General features: G+C 40.2%; 1 protein-coding gene across 3 annotated transcripts in view; it reads left to right on the top strand.

Moving 5' to 3' along the window:
• PRKN (parkin RBR E3 ubiquitin protein ligase) overlaps positions 1-19,474 on the top strand; it is a 602,317-nt gene that overhangs the window by 377,771 nt on the left and 205,072 nt on the right. For all 3 annotated transcript variants that reach the window (XM_088666303.1, XM_035108599.3, XM_088666302.1), the window contains one exon: positions 10,033-10,169. In XM_088666303.1, the coding sequence (XP_088522429.1) occupies positions 10,033-10,169 (137 nt within the window). The remainder of the gene's footprint in view (positions 1-10,032; positions 10,170-19,474) is intronic.

Here is a 19,474-nt window from a genome sequence, read left to right as displayed (position 1 = left end):
ATTCCTCAGGTCCTTTCATTGTGGCAGTTCTGAGCTTTAAACATTGTCTTCCTGGGTTTTTAAGTCCCTTTTAGCAAGAGGTTGTTTTCTTTTTCTCAGTTCAGTAGGAAGTGAAGTACACTAGAGGATGACATTGTTTCACTTGGCAGTGATGGATTTAGCTGCCACATCAGCACATTAGCCAAAGTGGGATGGGCAGAATCAGGCTGTATAAATAAAGTGAGATTTTCTGTCAGGCACTGAAACAAAACTTCTTTAAAGGTTTTATAAGGCTGACCACTTATTGGAAAAACTTCTATTAGTTTATCAGTTCCCCCATGGCCACTTCCTTCTTTTAACAACAACAAAAAATGTCTTTCAAACATAACTAGATGTGAAGTAGTCTTGTGTTCATTTGTCGAAGTACCATTGCTAAGTGGTAGAGCATCTGCTTTGTGTTCAAAGACCCCAAACTTAATCCCTGACATCTCCACATAGAGCTGGGAATGTCTCCTGTTTGAAACTTGGAGAGCCACTGCCAGTCACTGGAGGCAATACTGAGTCAGATGGACCAACGGTCTAGCTTTGTATGTTCCTATGTTCCTCTTCCTAATGCATGTGTAGGGACAAATTCAAGGTTAAGTGGAACTAGAGGCAAAGGGGGATAGAAGCTCAGCACTTCTCCAGTGTTCCCAAAACCTTTGATCGTTTTCAGTAAAATAAGATAAAAAGAGAGGATGCACCAAAACATTAGGATCAAGATGTGGGAGCTGGTGGGCTACTGTGAGCTAGATGCCCATCTTCAAAGAGCTTGTAGGAGCAACATAGCAGATGGTCCCTCCCATTTTTATCCTTACCACTCAAGTGAACTAGTTTAGCAACTGAATGTGACTGGCCCCTGGCAATTCTGTGAGCTTCATCACAGCATGAGAATGTGAATCCAGGTATCCCTAGCCCGGGAGTGCATAACCTTTGGCCCTCCAGATAGTGAAGGATTACATCTCCTATCTTCCCTGGCAATGGCCCTGCGATGGGGAGAGAGAAACTGTAGAAAATATAAGAAGTACTTATTAATGGCACTTTTTATGTCATTTCCTCTTGAGAGATCTCTCTCTTTTAATTCAGCTGGCTGTGGTTACCATGTGCACTTAAAAATGAGCAGTTACATCATAGGCCAGCAATGAAATAAACTCTTGTAAGAAACAGGTAATGCTCATTTGGAGAAATGTGCCAATTTACACTGCGGTTAATTGAAAACCACAAAAGAGGCATACTTCCAGAGCCAGGATAAAAGTATGAGACTTCAGTCCTGCACACATAATAGAGTAGCTCTGTTCAGAAGTTAAACTCAAGTGTAAGAGCAATGTGTGAGTGTGAGTGTGGCTGTGCCAGGTAGCCCCCTCCTCCTAGCATCGTGTATGTTGCCTAGCACCACTGACCCCTGGCATGTGCACATGCAGCATGAACATTTGCAGCGAGGGAATCCAGGGGTGCGCTGGTCAATGTGCATGAATAGAACCAGTGTCTGCTAGAGATAGATGGGAAGACATATCCCTCCTTCCTTCAGGTGAAAGCTGGCTCTGGTTCTATCCATTAGAACAGACTCTGAGAGTGATGCAATATTCTTGCCATCCAACCAAAATTAAGTACTTGGAAGTTAGACTGATTTCAGAGCGAGAGAGTTAAGTACTTGCTTATGGCTGGAATTCTAAAACAAACTTGCTAAAGTGTAAGCCTTATTGAATGCAATGGGACTTATGACTGAGTAAAGCTGCATAGTATTGCACTGCATGTTTACTACTGAAATCAATGGGACCTACAAGGGCTTAATTGTTTTTTTTTATTGTGCCCCCAGGTTATTTCAACCTGAGGGTAGGAGCTTAAAATGCTGTAAACCTTTTAAAATGTTAATTAATTGTTAAATGTTAATTCATTCATTTTAAAATGGAAATAAAAGGACATTTTTTTGATCTCAAAATATAAAATATTTGGTTCTTGGCATTTACATTTGTTTTAAAATCTCTGGAGCATGAGGTGCAAAAACAGTTCATTAAGCTTAATTATATTTACACTGGTAGGTGATGCTAAATGAAATGCATATTTCTTACCAGTTTGATTTGCAATAAAACATGGTTTATAATTATCACCTTTGAAACGAAAATGGAACGCAAATAAATTTGGCCTTATTATTTCTAAAGCTATTTCCTGAAGGACAGGAACCAATTTCGCTAAATAAATCAGTAGACTTAATATTTTTATTTTAAAACTTAGATGACATTTAGTCATTACTTTTGGAGTAAGACTGTCCCTTGAAAAACCTAAATTTATCTTTTGAAAGGCAGAGAAAAGTATGCTGTATTTCAAACTCTACCCTTTTAAGAACATAAAGTGTTAAGCTGGGGCATCCTCTCTAGGGTGGTGATGATCTTTTAAGAATGTTCTCTGTGTGTCCTTATGTATTTGTGTGAGGGAGGGAGGGGGAGAATTGTGTGCCTGCAGGAGTGGTGAGTGTGCACTTTGTGGTCTGCATGCAGGAAATGCATGTGCATGCTGCATGTCTGATATCTCTCTGTGTGCACATACCATTGGCCATGTTCACCACCAGCATGTGTCTCTCAGGGGGGTGACTGACCATCAATACAGCTCCCAGGTTGAAAAAAAGTTAAGCCACCCCTGCTTTAGAAGAACACTGAACTATAATGTTATCAATAATGTGGGTAGTCCAACCATAGTAAAGCCAATTGATTTCAATGGGTGGGCTTATGTGCTGTCCTATTGAAAATCCATAGCGTCCTTAACATTATCTTGATCATTCCCCACCCCCTGGCATATTTATGTTTTCTTTCCCCACTACCACTCTCCACTGTAGCTTGAATTGGAACTTTATGTCTTTGTGAAGTATCTGTTCTGAATCAAGCTGATTTCTACTGAAAATAGAAGAAAGGTAATGGAAGAGTTTAAAAGTACCGTACTTCATTCAAAACACTTTTAGTTATGTGAAGGAATCTTGGGTCATAGAAACATTTTATCTGGAAGGGCTCGAGATGGGAGCTACAATGATAATAGCAGTTCTATAACTTTTTATAGGCCACAAGCGGTATTCTGTGGGTGATGGTTGGCAACTTATCTGATCTTTGGAAGCAACTGAACTATTGAAGCCAAGCGTAAAGTTTGTCTGTAAAAGACAAAGTGCCAGTATTTGCTTTGGTAAAACTTCTCCAAGGAACAGAGCAGTTACATAATTCACCTTTCAGTTAAAAGATAAAGTTTCATCCACACACTTCTGCTGTTGTGAAAATCCTTGGAATCCAAGGGCTTAACTACACAGTGAATGCAAAGTATGCAATAAAACCCTGTTGAATGCTTCTTCTATTGTTAGTAGTAGCTATGGGTGGGAACAGTTTGCAGTGGACAAGCTTAACCCTGGCCTTGGCCACCATTTCCCTGCTTCCAACCTCTGCACCATGCTGCTTTGCTCTCTGTAGGCTTCCAGACATGTTTAACACCCTCCAACATTTCTCAAATGAAAATAGGGACCTCCTAAGGAAAAGCGGGACATTGCAGGATCAAATCAGAAACCAGGATGGCTTCTCTAAATCAGGGATGTTCCTGGAAAATAGGGAGACTTGGAGGGTCAGTCATGCTGAAATTTTCTCTTGCATACAACAAAGTTACAGGGCCCTGTCTTCTTGTGTACAGTGTATATTGTCACAATTTCTGTCATATATTTGTAACTGGAGTTCCATGTGCTTTTATTACCCATCACTGGCATGTGAAAAGGAAAGGTTGGTCAGATATAACTTGAATGGTGAGCTGGTAATTCGTTCTCTATCCTCTGAACAGATGTACAAAAGCAAAATGTATTCCCCCCCCCTTTTAAAAACAGCACAGTAAGTAAATGTAGGTTAGCTTACAGCTGTTCTGAGCTGTTCATCATCTTCCATTTATGAAGATGTGTCAGATGGTACGAGGCCAAACTCACAAAATGAATGCTATTTTTAGCAGGACATCTCACAGTTGTGTAGTTTGTCAGATGTGCAATTTTACAGATTTAGGCTGTGTTCTTTGGTTTGCTTACCCTGAAGTAATCCCAGTGAAGTAAATAGGATTATTTTGGAGAATAGCCTTTCAGGATTCCTCTGTGAGATAGCAGTGGAAAAGGCAGGGACATTAAGTCTATGGTTTTGAAACACCCCATCTGTGTGAAATGTGGCTGCTATTTTGAGAAATTCACTGAGCATTTGGTTCCTGTGTTGTATGCAACTGATTTAGAGATTCATAAATAGAGCAGATGAAGTCTTCATGAGACTATACTGCTTTAGAATACATGTGGGAAAGCCACTTCCGCGCTTGCGTCGGAGGTGGGGTTGTGGGCTGCCCGACTGTACCATCGCGTAGGGGCTGAGAGTTCAGCCCCTGCGCGATGGTGCACTCCCGCCTGCGTCACACCCCGACCAGCCAATGAGGCTGGGCGGGGCGGGGCCAAGCTGTTTAAGGGCCTCCGCAGGCGGGAAAGCTCCCTCTTTCCTCGCTGTTCGCCGGAGCGAACGATTCACCCGCCCGCCCACCCCTTAATAAGAGGCAAGGGGACGCTGCTATGGACGTCAGTTGGTTGCCCTGGCTGGCCAGGGGGCTGGGTAGGATTTTTCCCATACTGGGTTAGCCATGATGGGTTTTTCGCCTACCTCGTAGCATGTCGTCACAACTTAGGTTAGGCGGTTAGGCGTTGGAAATTTGCATAACAATCAGTGGAGGAGGGGCAAGTACGTCATCAGCTGCCCTATCTTGGAGAGGTAATTCCGTTAAAGGATTCCGGGGGCGAGGCTTGGTCCTGAGCCTGGAGTTGCCTGGGCCGTAAGGCACGCCCCATCGGTGGCCACAGGAGGAGCTCTAGTAGATCTACGTCGCGGGGCTCCTTTCTGGTGGTTAACTTCTCACAGACTCCAACACACGGGTTGGAGTCGGATATAGTCTGTTAGGTTCCAACGCCTAAGCCAATTCCGCTCTACATGCATATTTAATAAAGTTGTGGCCTTAACCACCCAATTAATTAAATCTTAAACCTGGTGTCACGAGTCTTTATTCCGGGGAAGGAGGGCATATAGCCACACAATTCATATCTGTAGTGACATTCTGCCGGTTGTTGAAGATGCACCTCTTTACCAAAGGCATCCCCTTGACATAGCTGCCAACTTTTCGCTTTTCTCGCGAGGAAGCCTATTCAGCATAAGGGAAAATCCCTGTAAAAAAGGGATAACTTGGCAGCTATGCCCCTTGATCTCATGTTTCCTGTTTTAATTGTTGTGCTGTTATAATGTGATTTTTTTATTGTATATTTTAGTAATGAACATTATATTTTACTGTTTTCATGCAACTGTTGTATTGTGTTTTTTAATTATGGTGTGTTTTTTAATTATCCTGTCCTTAAAGGTAAAGGGACCCCTGACCATTAGGTCCAGTCGTGACCGACTCTGGGGTTGCGGCGCTCATCTCGTGTTACTGTCCTTACCACTGTGCAATTGGTTTTCATGTTTTGTAAACTGCTTAGAAGCTATCTGGGCATTAAGCAGTATATAAATAAATATTTTATATTATTTTTCTAATTGTTAAAATCATAGGTTAAACTCTTTGTCAGGATACACAGAATGCTGTGTGAGATAGTAAGTCTGCAAGCCTGAGTGTACAGTACTAATAAAGTGAAAATAGCTGATGCAACTGGCTGATGCAGTACTTTCTATCGAAGTGCTGGGTCAGAATGACTCAGCAGTAATGTGCTGCCAGTTGATTGGCTGTCATCGGTTTAAAAGGGGAGCCTTTCCAGCAGTGAGTGTTGTATAGAAGGGTGTGGTCAGTGAGAGGTTTAGAGAGAGAAGTCTTCCTACATGCCTTAAGGTGCAGCCCAGGTACCCTGCTTATTTGTATGAACTCCTCATGTATCATAGCCTGTAGATATTTGTATATATATAGCTCACAATAAATATACTACACTGAAGAACCTGGAACTCTGAGCATTTCTGCTAAAGCGCCTTGAAGGAATTCGTGACACTCTCATGGTTATGGGAACTATCCCAGGGAAACTTCCTTAATATTCAGAGAGGTAATTCCTTTAGTGCAAGTATGAGAAAACTGTAGTGTTCAGGTGTTGTTATGGTCTGGGATGCTGGGAGTTGTAGTCCAGCACCATTTGGCAGGGCACACACTAGCAAATCTTGCTTTAATGGCAGTAAATTTGCACAGATAGTGTCTGGCCTGGTCCAAAGGGGGGGGCACTGGGTGTTGAAGTGAAAGCTGCCTTCAGGTATCACTGAGTAATGATAAAGAATGAAGTTGGGCTATATAAACAATTACCATGATCATGTAAATTGCTACGGTAGAAATGAAATTTTTACTTTCACTATTGCTACACCAGCCTTTCTTCTCTATCAAGTATGAGAGAATGAATCCTCTGTTGAATGTTTATCATATATCCGATTTGGTGGTGATAAATGTGATTTTGAGGTTAACAAATGTGATTTTGGGGTTATATGTGTGAACATAGCGTCCTTGATTTTCTGGAGTTTGGGTGTTTTTGTTCATTTGCAGATTTATTTCCAGTGATGTGTCTCATCTTGAAAAATGCTTACTAACCTCCTGTGGATGTTAACAGATAAAATTGTTTTGGAAGAGTATAGAGATCCTCCAAAATTGAAAACGATTTTATGGTGCTTATATGGAAAGCTTTTGAAGCTAGGAGAAGATTGCTAAAACCAATAAAAAAATACGTTAATGGGAAACTCTTGGTCATTTTATAATAAATATAGCCCTCTTGGGCGAAGGATGAGCAGTAGCACATTTATTTATTCCACAGCAACAGACTCTATATGTCTATTTCTGCCTCACTGAATGTAATCCTTGAGAGTCAACCATATAGACATATCCCTCTTTTTTATTATTATTTGGTTAAGATATTTGATAGAGGGGTGAGAAAAATCCAATCGTCACCTACAAATAACCCCAGGGATTTTCACAGGTTCAATCACATTCCCCCCCCTTTACAAATATCCGCAGGCTTTAGCTACCTCTGAAGCAGTTCAGAATAGTGATGTCAACTTGCTGATTTTTAATGTGACATTCTCTTTAACCTCAGATTGCTTGGTCTCCCTCGCCCACCCCACCCCCACCCCCTTCACCGAAACTGAAGGTAAGGGACTAACAGGCGAGCAAGCTAACTCAAGGTTTTCATAAGCAGGCAGTGAAAGATGTAGCTTTGCAATCCTCTATTGTGTCTGCAGGTAATTCCATATGCTAAAAAGCTTCTTGCATTTCTAGACACCGGACTGTCTCTCAATAAATTAATAACACCTGTCACGAGATTTTGAGATATACTCAAACAATTTATTTCCCAGTGGGGCTCTTATCTAAACAAGATCAGTCTTCATATCTTTCTCTGTTTAGCCAGGATTCTGTAGCAGCCGCGTATTATCCATGGCTTGCTGTTCCTCAGCTGAGGGCTAGGACTGGGTGAGGAAGGATGTACAGAATTATAATACCCCCCCCCCCCAGCTTCTTTTTAATTGGTTTCCCATCAAGTCCATACTGATAATATAAAGGGACGGGGAGGAAACACAGGTATTCAGTTTTACCTCTCCCCTTTTCTTTGCCAAGGTACAACAGTAGTTTTAGTAGTAGGGGTAATGGACAGTCAGGGGTCTCAGGTTCTGTGTCAGTTTCCCCTGAAAATTATACAAATTTGCTTTCAAAAAACTAAAACAGAGGTAGTGTGTGTATTTCATAGGAAGCTTCTTTATACCACCCTTGCATCATCTAGCTCAGTATTGTCAGCACTGACTGGCAGCATCTCTCCAGTGTTTCTGATAAGGTATTTTGCTGCCCTTACCTTGAGATTCTTGGGACAGGTGTTCGAACCTGGATCTTTTGCATGCAGAGAATATGTTTCACCTCTGAACTACAGCCCCTCCTCTCCTGTTTTAATCAGGTGGGTCTATTTGCTCACCTGCTTATAAGAACTATTCCTTGCTACTGAGGAATTGTTTCTGCAGGGAGTTAGAATGCTACTAAAACAACCCAATAGATGTTTTGTTGGCTAGGTAAGAAACACGGCATTATCCATTCTCTCCTGTGTGCTCAACTCTGCATGTTGGGCTGGTGAGATGGGAACCTTATGTGGAGTTTGTGCATTGTATGTACCTCTATGTCAGGCAGTTTTCGCAGTTGCATTCCTAGCTGAGGGCTGGAAATGCCTCAACGTACGGTATTACCTGTGAGAAGAAGCTCTCTTCATTCCATTTGCTAAGTAGATTAAACAAATGTGAACTGTTTCGTTCTCAAAAGCCTTGTTAACACAAGCAAACGTAAAATTGAGTACAGGACGTGGTGCTGATTTTGGTGGAAGGCCCTGTCCGCAGCCTACCCCTCATTCACGGGCTCCCCCCCTTTTCCCTTTGCAAATCATTGTCTGTCGTCGAAGAAAACCACAAGATGGGATGAAGGCCCTGTGTCAAAACTAGGCGATACATGTGTCTCTTCTCCACTTTCAGTCAACTTTAGATAGAAAGAAGAAGTGAGGCTGCAATCCTAACCTCACTTACCTGGGACTGAAGTAAGCCCCACTGAATTCAATAGGACCTACTTCTGAGTAGACATGATTTCAGCCTAAGTGTGTTTGAGGGCATAGCTGGAAGCATTTGAACTGTTGGCAGAGTGATAACGGGGCCCCACCTGTGATTGATTAAAACCCACAAGTATGATAGTGGCTGTTCTCATGCAGTCTCACCCTGTGTGCTTGGAAGTCAGCCCCACTGAGTTTAATGGGACCTGCTCCCAGTAAGTGAATGCAGCAGGATTGCAGCCTCGGTTCTCCAGGGACAGGCATCAGCTACAGTTTCTGAGATCTGCTGAGTATTCTGTCTGCTGCCTGTCTCTTTTTCTATATAAATCAGAACAGCAAGTGGTCAACTAATAAGGATTAGTAGTGGGGAGGTTTTATTTAATTCAGTTTGTAAGCTGCTTTATTCTGCGAAAATCCCTTAAAACACTGAGATTATATTTTTAATGGTACCAACACACTACCTTGAAATCTACAGTGTATGAGGCTTTTAAAGGATATTTTGAAAGAAGATTATGCACGAAATATTGCCCTTCACTGAAGACAAAAGGACGCACACTGAAATAAGGGGGACTTGCAAGTTAACTGTAATTCAGATATTACCCCATAGGGTGACTGCCAAATTATAACTGGGTGTTTTAATTTATTGAGTGGCTGATAAGTTTATTCTTGAAAGGAAGCGGAATACTTGAGCAGGTCATCCCTATTGATAATGATTGCTACACCATAGCTTTAAAGTAGATGGCTTCCTTTCGATGGTCGTAATTCCATATACTGTATTGGCGACCTTACAAAAATTGGCTTTTACGATATCACTGCTGAAACAGACATACGATAAAACAGAACGGGTGTGAGTGCCTGCAGAATTTTAAGGGAGTAGTTTATGTTCGGGTATTGTCTTTTTTTTCTTGTTCCCCCTTGAATTCTAAAGGTGCAGCTTATATTCGGGCCAATACAGTAATTCTGCTCAGGTTGAATTATGCCTCGCAAAATTGTTTTTGGAATTATGGCATAATATCACCAATGACTCTGTGGTTTATGTCCCCTCTCCAATCCTCAGAAACTTGTAGGATGTTATTGATGGAGACTGAATTGCATATTGGTGTTCTTTCTCCCCCCCCTACCCTCCAGTCCTTACTATTACATTATTCACCCCTCTCCTCTCTGTGCTGTCTGTCTTAATTTAATTACAGTCCTAAAAATCGGTGTCATCACATCTTGTGATAATAATGTACAGCCATTGATAAGCCTCATCCTCAGTGCTAGCATGCTGATGCAGCAGATCTGAGAGGTCTTGGGATGTAAGTCCTCTCTAGGCAGATGTTATGTCTTTATATGTTCCATATAAAGCATGGATGACTGCTAACATGAAGCAAAGCTACATAGGAATACGGTAGCATGGCATAATAAAGGCAAACTGCTTTATCCTTTTCCCCCTTTCCTTTTAGGAGCCCTGTGTTGGTATTCCAGTGCATACATCGCCATGTCATTTGCCTGGACTGTTTTCATTTGTACGGTGTCACTATGCTGAACAATCGCCAGTTTGTCCATGACCCTGACCTTGGCTACTCCCTCCCATGTGTGGGTAAGTCATCCAGTATTTTTTCCCCTCTCATATTACTTGGCTTAAATAGTAGGCAGGCATTACTAGCTCAAATGACAAATATCTGTCACTCTTTTTTAAAAAATAATAATAATCATGGGATAATGATTTGTCTTCTTCTGGGGGACTGCCTATTGGTTTCAGAAAAACTCCTCTAGTCCTGTTCTGCCTTTGCAGTGCTATATCTTGGTTCTAAAGGGCATTTCTTTTATAAGCATATGCATACATATTTTTTCACATTAGTATTTCATCATCATCAAGTGTTAAATGATGATAGCTATAAACTGCAGGGGGGGGGGATAGAAAAGAAAAGCTGAATGACCTCCACATGTCTTCTTTAGAGTCAAATAAGTTGTTAACTTCATTGGCCTATCTTCAACAGCTAATAGGAAAAGTATGTAACAGGAATTTCAAATAACCTTCCTGGCTTGTGAAGTTATCTCTGTTAATTACCACTGTGTTGAGTGCATGGCAGATCACCCACAGCATTTGTTAGGTTGAGTATCATTTCTGCTTGACAAGGGAGAGAAATGTGGATTAGAGGCATCAAAAATGGTTGTTGATTCTGGAAAAAGCTGACATATCAGAAAAAAGCAAAACAGCAAAATGTTGATTCTTACATGCTGAACAACAAACATTGCAAAACAGCTAATTTTCTTTCTTGCTCTCAGGTGTCAAATTTGCTGGCAGTACCATGCCATATCCATGCTTTTGTGGCACATTGAGCATTGCAATCCAAATAATTTATTTAATGCTAGATGAGCCACTTCTGGCAATGGATTTCTATCCTGTTCCTTAGAACTATTGGATCCAGGAGAGGTGTAATGTTTTCTGTTTATTTTCATTATCTCCACTCGTGTTAGTAATGGCCATAGCTGAATTTCGAGGCAGGCTCATTCTAACATTTATCAGAAGAGTTCCCACCTTAGGCATCAGCTTTCAGGAAGACACATGTGCAGTTTATCAAATTCCAATTATTTAGTAGTTATCCTATTTTAACCGCTGCAGCGGAGAAGTCATTGGGATTTTCTTCCCTGCACTAAGTTTCAAGTTGACACCACTACTACTGTATTAAAATGGTTTGGGACTCACTGGGAAATTACTTCCATGACATTCAAGAGTCAACACATTGCACTTTTAATTGAAATGTTTGTTGTCATCGTTGTTGTTGTTGTTATTCATATTTTAGTTCTGGTCTTTTTGCTCTGTTTAGTTGGCTACTACTTTGGGACTATAAATTTCTTGATAAAGATATCAGTATTCATTTTTTTGATTTATTGACATACTCCAGCAATCTATGGATTTTTTTTTTTTGCCTTACGTTTTATTCTCAGCTTGTTAAGTAGTAATTTAGCCTCAACTATGTCTCAGTCCATGCATATCATCTGCTGTGGATTTAACTAGATGTGACACTGAGTTCCAGCACACTTTCCATCATTTAAAAAGGAATAAAGAAAAACAGTCTTATAGGTCCGTGATTGAAAGTCGAAGAACTACTGGTGAAGCAACTTCTTACCCCACTTTTCCTCTTGCAGTTTGTTTACCAGAAATACTGCCCTACCCCTGTTTTGCCCATCTTCAGAATAAAATATATGGGGACCTCATATTTTTTTCTCTGCAGGCAAAACTAGACAGCTGTGGGGATATTTTGTGTGGACAAGCAACAGAAGGGGAAAGATTTAAGCTCACTCTGCCACTCTTCTGTTCCTGGCTGAATTTTTCAATTGCTGCTTTCCTTTAAAAAAGCAAACATGTAGTTGACACAATAGATTGATGCTTACCAAAGTAGCTGAGACTAATTTATCTTTTTGCTTCCACATGGCTTCTTTTGTGTGATATATAAACCAATATCTTTCTAAAGAGCATATGTCAAAATGCGCCATTGTTAACATTATGGAGCAGCGGGGGGAAGCTGAAGATAGACCCAACAGAACTGATTGTTCCGTAGTGAAGACTTTTCATTTCCATTACTTCTGAGTAGTTGAATATAGGGTTGTACTGTAAGTCAATAAAAAAACTCTAAAATTAGTTTGTTAATCATACTTATTGTTGTTGTTGTTTCTTTACCACCCTATACCCGCAGGTCTCAGGGTATACTTATGATCTTACTCCTTAGAAACACTGACACCACAGCTGTTGTTGAAATTTATATACCACCCTTCATTTGAGGGTCACAGGGCAATTTACAGTACAAAAATACAACTGTTTTGTTGTATTCTGGACATTACTTTATAGATCTGTTTGAATTAAAAATGGGGTTACTTCAGCTCCAGTCAAGCCACTGATAAGTCTTATTTGTGTCACTGAGGCTAATCCTGGAAATGCTAAAAAATAATGTTCCTCCGTTCCCTTCGGCACACATGGGTGCAAATACAGGAGGCAAAGTATCAGCTTTGTTTAGTTTGCTTAAATGTTAAAATTAACACTGTTCATTCTGGTATTGTTATTTGGGGGGAATTGTATAACATCATTATCATAGCCAGCGGTTTCCATTAACATTTGACTCTCTGCTTTTGATCAAGGGAATGATCAGATCTTGCTGGAGATACACAGTCATGGGGAAAAGAAAGGGCACCCTCTTTGAATTCTGTGGTTTTACATATAGCAATCATTTGTTCCTTAGCAAGTCTTAAAATCAGGTAAATACACTCAGATGAACAATGACATATGACATTTTATACCATGTCATGTTTATTTAACAGAAATAAAGGCAAGATGGAGAAACCTTGTCTGAAAAAACTAAGTACACACTTACTGCTTCCATAGGAATTAATAGGCTAAGTAGCGGACAGGGGCTGCTAATCAAATGTCCTTGCTTAATTGATCATCAGCAAGTGTGCCCAACTCTATAAAAGCCAAAGTTTGCTGGTCTGGAGCATTCAGCTGTGTTTTAACACAATGCCAAGGAGGAAAGACGACACAATGCTCTTAGGGAAGCAAGTGCTGCTGCCCATTGGGAAGGGTTCTAAGGCCACCTCCAACCAATTTTAAGTCCACCATTCTACAGTGAGAAAGATTATTCAGAAGCGGAAAACATTCAAGACAGTTGCCAGTCTTCTCAGGAGTGGATGTCCCAGCAAATTCACCCCAAGGTCAGACAGTGCAATGCTTGGAGAAATTGGGGGAGGGGAACCAAGTTACATCTCAGGCTCTACAGGCCTCAGTTAGTATGTTAAATGTTAAAGTTCATGACAGTACAATGAGAAAAAAACTGAACAAGTACCGTTTGTTTTGAGGGGTTTCCAGGAGAAAGCCTCATCTCTCTAAAAAGAACATGGCAGTACGGCTTTGGTTTGCAAAGTTGCATCTGAAGAAACCACAAGACTTCTGGAACAACATCCTTTGGACAGAATGAGACCAAAGTTGAGATGTTTGGCCATAATGCACAACACCACATTTAGCAAAAACCGAACACAGCATATCAGCACAAGCACCTCATATCAGCTGTCAGGCACAGTGGTGGAGGGGTGATGATTTGGGCATGTTTTGCAGCCGCGGGACCTGGGAATCTTGCAGTCATTGAGTCAGCCGTGAACTCCTCTCTATACCAAACTATTCTATAGTCAAATGTGTGGCCATCTGCCCAACAGCTGAAGCTTGGCCAAAATTGGGTCATGCAACAGGACAAGGATCCCAAGGATCTACCACAGAATGACTGAAAAAGAACAGAATCAGGGTGTTGCAATGACCTACCCAGTCAAAATCCAGACCTCAACCCAATTGAAATGCTGTGTGGGACCTTAAGAGAGCTGTGCATAAACAAATGCCAGCAAACCTCAATGAACTGAAGCAACGTTATAAAGAAGAATGGGCTAAAATTCCTCCACAACAGTGTGAGATTGATAAAGTCCTTCAATTACTTCATGTTATTGCTGCTAAAATTGGTTCTACAAGCTATTGAATCATAGGGTGTCCTTAGTTTTTCACACATGACTTTTCAATTTTGGCTTTATTTCTGTTAAATAAATCATAACACAGTTTAATATGTCATGTGTTATTGTTAATCTGAAGTTGTATTTACCTAATTTTAAGACCTGCTAAGGAACAGATGATTGTTATTATGTCTTCATATGTAAAACCACTGGATTCAAGGAGGGTGCACTTTCTTTCCCCCATTATTTTAGCAGTATATATATCTGGATAAATCTAGAGGTCAAAAACCCTACAGAAAATAACAGGATTTACTTCACTGGATCGCTGTAACTGAGAACAGAGATGTGTTTCATAGATGCATGAAATATGCAGTGAAAAATGTATTTTGTACAAATAGCATTTTTCAAATCAATTTTGTAACTCATATGCCTTAATGGCAGGGTCATTACACATAGGGTGCTTCCAGATGTGGATGATTTAGTGGCACACAGTCATTTCGGTTCTGCTTTAAGATGGAAATGGAATAGCAACTCCTTTTCCAGACTTCTAGAATCTGTCACTAAGTGGGCAGGCCTGTTTCCCCTGCTCCAAATATGAGGGGAGTAGACTAATTATCATTGAGACCTCTATGTTTATTTATTTCATAAAGTTTATACACCACTTGGTTGTAAAAAAAAATACCATTCAAAACAGTTCCCCCCATTATGTGTGGAGAAAATGTTGAATGCTCCCCCTTGCTGCATTTCCAAGCATGATCCTGTCACCCATTAGCTTCAGTTTAGGAAGGAAAAAGAAAATGGATATAAAGATAATGGTAATATTTGGAAGAGGAAGGATTAAAATGATTAAGCTGATTCTTAGAAAGGAAGGACATCACAGAGAACATTTATTTATTCTCTTTATAAAGCAATGATTCGCCAAACAACCTGTTGAACAGCTGTGTGATGTATGTGTTTTAGAAAGAAAGCTGAACAGAGGGGAAATGTTGTGATCACAGTGTCATGCAGATGCCCTATTAAAAGTGAGTGCACGAGGGGTGGGGGGCATGGCTGTTCCACAGTAGATATCTCCTTTGGAAGCAACCATAGATTAGAGGCCAGAGAACAAATATTTCTCATATTATTTCAGATTAATATGTGAATACCAGGTTTCCCAATCTACTTTCCCTCACTATGTGCACATTACTCTGACCCTTCTCACTGTTAGCCTCCCTCGCTCCGGCTTTCATTCTTTCCTGGGCCTTTTGGCTGCCATTGGCTGAACACCCTCTGCTCCACTATTTGTGACATTACGACAGCTGAAGCAATAATTGCCAGAGGCTTCAGAATAACCATAAATCCCTTATGGTGAATGTAATGTGATTGAGGTTGAGATTGTGTGTGTGTTGTGCTCCATAACTGGCATACCTGAATGAGGAGACCTAAATTACAATCTGATAGATTACCTAGAAAAATACTACCTGGTGTAGAGTTGTTTTCTATAGATAGTATAGCAAGTATTGTTTAGAATTTATGAGGACATAAGATGCTGCTTTATACTTATTATCCTTCTAGCCTACTATTGTCTACTCTGACTGGCAGAGGCTTTCCATGGTATCAAGCAGAGAGGGGTGTTTCCCATCACCTGCTATCTGACTCTGTTGATGTGTGATACCAGGACTGAACCCACAATCTTCCACGTGCAAAGCATGTACTCTAGCACTGAGTGATGGGACCTCCCCACTCTTTTGGAGGGTTAAAATTCATTAGACAATGTCTAATCATGTCAATTCAGAATTCAATTCAGATGTCAGGGCTTTTACAATAGCTGGCCTGATTATTTAAGACAGAGTTATGATTTAAACCAGGCATCCCCAAACTTCGGCCCTCCAGATGTTTTGGACTACAATTCCCATCTTCCCCGACCACTGGTCCTGTTAGCTAGGGATCATGGGAGTTGTAGGCCAAAACATCTGGAGGGCCGCAGTTTGGGGATGCCTGATTTAAACCCATTCTGTGTGTAGATAATGAGACTTTGCACCTAGGAGCAAAACCCACTACAGAATAGTTTCTCTCGTCTTATGGTAACTAAACTCTATCCCATTTCTCTTTATGGTGTCTTGAATTAATGAGTCTTCACGCATAGACATTTCCATGAGTACTGACCTCTAAATATCTTTGAAATAATTAATAAGGTGCTTAGAGAGATTGGCTTGCATATGCATGAAAGCACATTTATGGTTATTTAGCTAGTAGAAAGGGCACTGAAATTTCATCTGAAAAAAATGACACTTACAGAAAACCACACAGCGTATTTTAACATGAACCCTACCACTTTCCATTAAAAATGGGTGGGGGAAGGATGATAACTATGTGGGGTTATAGCCCACAAGGGAGTATAAACATGTCATAGAGTAGGAATGCCAAGAGAAGAATGGCGAGGCTAAGAATTGCAAGCTTTTACATTGCTGCAAGCATTTTGCAAAAATGGCTCTGCGTCCATTTACTCCTGAAGAGTTCATCATATTTGTGACATATTCTAAAGAGATCTGAGAAAAAGAAGCAATTCCCATCAGAACTGTAAAATGCTTTTTGTATCTTGAGGTAATCTCTCTATTATCACAGATAAATAAAGTTACCTCTAGTTGCTGTTGGGACTATTATTAAAAATGGTGAGGGGGGTGGCACACACACTTCTTTAAGAGCAAAATAAGAACACTACTGGGAATTGGTTCCTATGTGAGTATCCTGCAACAGCGAGTTATAATTGGTGGTGGGTTCTCAAGCCACTGGTGTCTGCTAACAGGAGCTGTCTTTGTCTGGATTCAGTCTAATAATTGCCATCCTCAATTTTTCACTATCTTACATAAGGACCTCATATATTTGGCAGTCTCGCTGCCAGAAGAATTGAGCGGTAAAGTAGCCTGAGCTGATAGGACATAGCAAAGCCAATGAGGGAAAGTGGAAATTGAAACGTGTGGTGCCACATACAGTTCCTAATGTATGATGGCTGTGGGATCAGAGGCATGGACACTGCATTCCCATGGCAGAAAAAAGTCAGTGATAACTGCTGCAGTCATCAAAGGTTTGCAGCTGAGTCAATACATTGCTGAACCCATATCAACCATCGTATTTAAATCTTTGGTACACACTCCTCACCTATATAACTGTTCAGGATTAAATGGATGCATAAGGGTTTTTAGCTTTCTTCCTGACATATTTCCCATTCTTTCCAGTGTTCATGGGACAAGGGTTGATGCTTACTCAGCCAAAATGACACCACCAGTCACACACAAGAGGGAAGTATGAGCATGTTTGGGAGAAACAAGAGCTTTGCAGAAATACCAAAAAGTGGGCAAAATTCTCACAAAACAGCTGAAACAGAACTGTGCATGTGTCAAAATCTGTGTGTGAATATCTCCTTTCATCCAAACAAAATTAAATGTGCAATAATGCTCCCCTGGTTTCTCAGTGCATCCCTCCTTAGATTGGGTATTTGTGAATATGGTCAATTTCAGTCCTTTGTCTCTTGCTTTTGCTGTCTTAAATTTAAGTCATCCCATTTCCACAGCAGTGTGTGTGTGTGTGTGTGTGTGTGTGTGTGTGTATTAAAATTCAACATTTTAGTGAGAATTTCACCCAAAGTACACATGCTTGTATGCAATTGTGCCTAGTATACACATTCTTTGCAAAGGAATTTCCCTTAATATAATGCATTTTTGTGTGTTATTTTCACTGACATATGAATAAGTTTCCCAAGTATATGCATTTATGTAAACATTTCTTGGGTGGAGAATTATATTGCAAAATTCAGAGAAGTACATATTTTGAAGGAAGGCTGTTTCAGTTTGTGGAGTTAATTCCTGAATTGAATTTCTCCCCATCCTTACCTCAGACCTGAGCAGTCTCCTGGTTGAGAAGGGTGAGGTTTGAAGGCAGAGATTGGCCCCAATGCCTGCTTTCAAAGTATCCCTTCAAACATTTTATATCTGCACCTCCAAAACCTCTCAGCGTGACCCTGCTCAGACAGGGAGGCTGCCCAGAGGTGAGTACAGATAGTACAAGCTCCTTATTTATGTATTATTTCAACTGTACAGTCCACCCTTCCTCTCCAAAGAGAGCCTAGGTAGCTCACAATAAAAATGTATTAAAATTAAAATAAACAAATTGCAAAAAACAGTTTGGGTTCAGAATGTATCCTAACATGTGTTTTCTATGTGGTTTTTGCTCTCCCTTTTCAATCAAACTGAAGATAGCCCACCCGCCATGTATGGTGGCCCAAAAGGGACTCAATAAGTTCCATTTTTGTTTCATGTCTGAAATTCATAAATTTACCGGGGGTGTGTGTGTGTGTGTCAAATATCTGGCATAGCAAAATGCATGGATAATAGGCTGTGTTTCATTAGATAAGGTACAGACTATGGTATATGCAGGCCTGGTTTATATGCTTATTTTAAAAAGATATTTTTAATCACGAAGGCCCTAGTAATTCTTCTGTGGTCCATGTTCTCTTGAATATGCTTCAGTATGATGAAACAGAAAATGTTCAGTAGTATAAATCCAGAGTTTATCTGTTTTTCAGCACATGAACACTAGACTAGACTGGAAATAATTTAAATGGTCATACTGTCCATTTTGCATTAGTGGGTTTTTTAAAAAAAAGAAAGAAAGAAGTTTTTAATACGTATAATTTTTTTTGCATCATTTTATTTAAGACAGCTTAAATAATGGACATTGTAGGAAACATAAAAGCAGAAGGAAAATATGCTTAGAGAAGAAACAGCTATTAATGAGCAAATTCGCTCAACGTAGTAACTACATTTTCTTGAATTTATTTTTTTTCACTTACTTGCAATGATATACTAAATTGGTTCACACTGATAAAAAGCGAAGAAAAGCACAGTTTTGAGGGTAATAAATCAAACTAGTTTTATTTGCCTATAGAATGCGGTTTACAGCTCATCTAAAATGGCAGTTGCTGGCAAATTAAAACAAGTGAATGGAAGAGAGATTTCTACTCCCACCCATGTCACCACATTTGTGTTTTCTCACCCCCCCCCCCGCCCCAAAACAGTAAAATGGTGGGCAAAAAAATGGCATGGACATTTCAGTGGTGACATGTCTTAATGGAACTTCCCCCCATAGGATGGGTCTTTGGCTCCCTCTTTATGTCATTTGAAACGGGCCTTAAAAACTTGTGTCTTTCAGTCTGCTTTCAGTTGCTGACACCCATCTGTTTTTTGTTTTGTTTTTTTAATTATTGTTCTGCATTTTATCCTTACTGGTCTCAATCAGGATGTTTTTATGCTGTTATTTTATTTAATGTTTTAAATGTATTTCATAATTCACATGGTTTTATGACTGTTTACATTGTATTTATATTGGTTTGGTTATGTTTTATTTAAACCACTTTGTAGAAGCTTAGAAGCTTTAACC

The sequence above is a fragment of the Zootoca vivipara genome, chromosome 3 (assembly GCF_965207765.1).
Source record: "Zootoca vivipara chromosome 3, rZooViv2.hap1.1, whole genome shotgun sequence".
Taxonomy (NCBI): Eukaryota; Metazoa; Chordata; class Lepidosauria; order Squamata; family Lacertidae; genus Zootoca; species Zootoca vivipara.
This window is presented reverse-complemented; position numbering and strand designations above follow the sequence as displayed.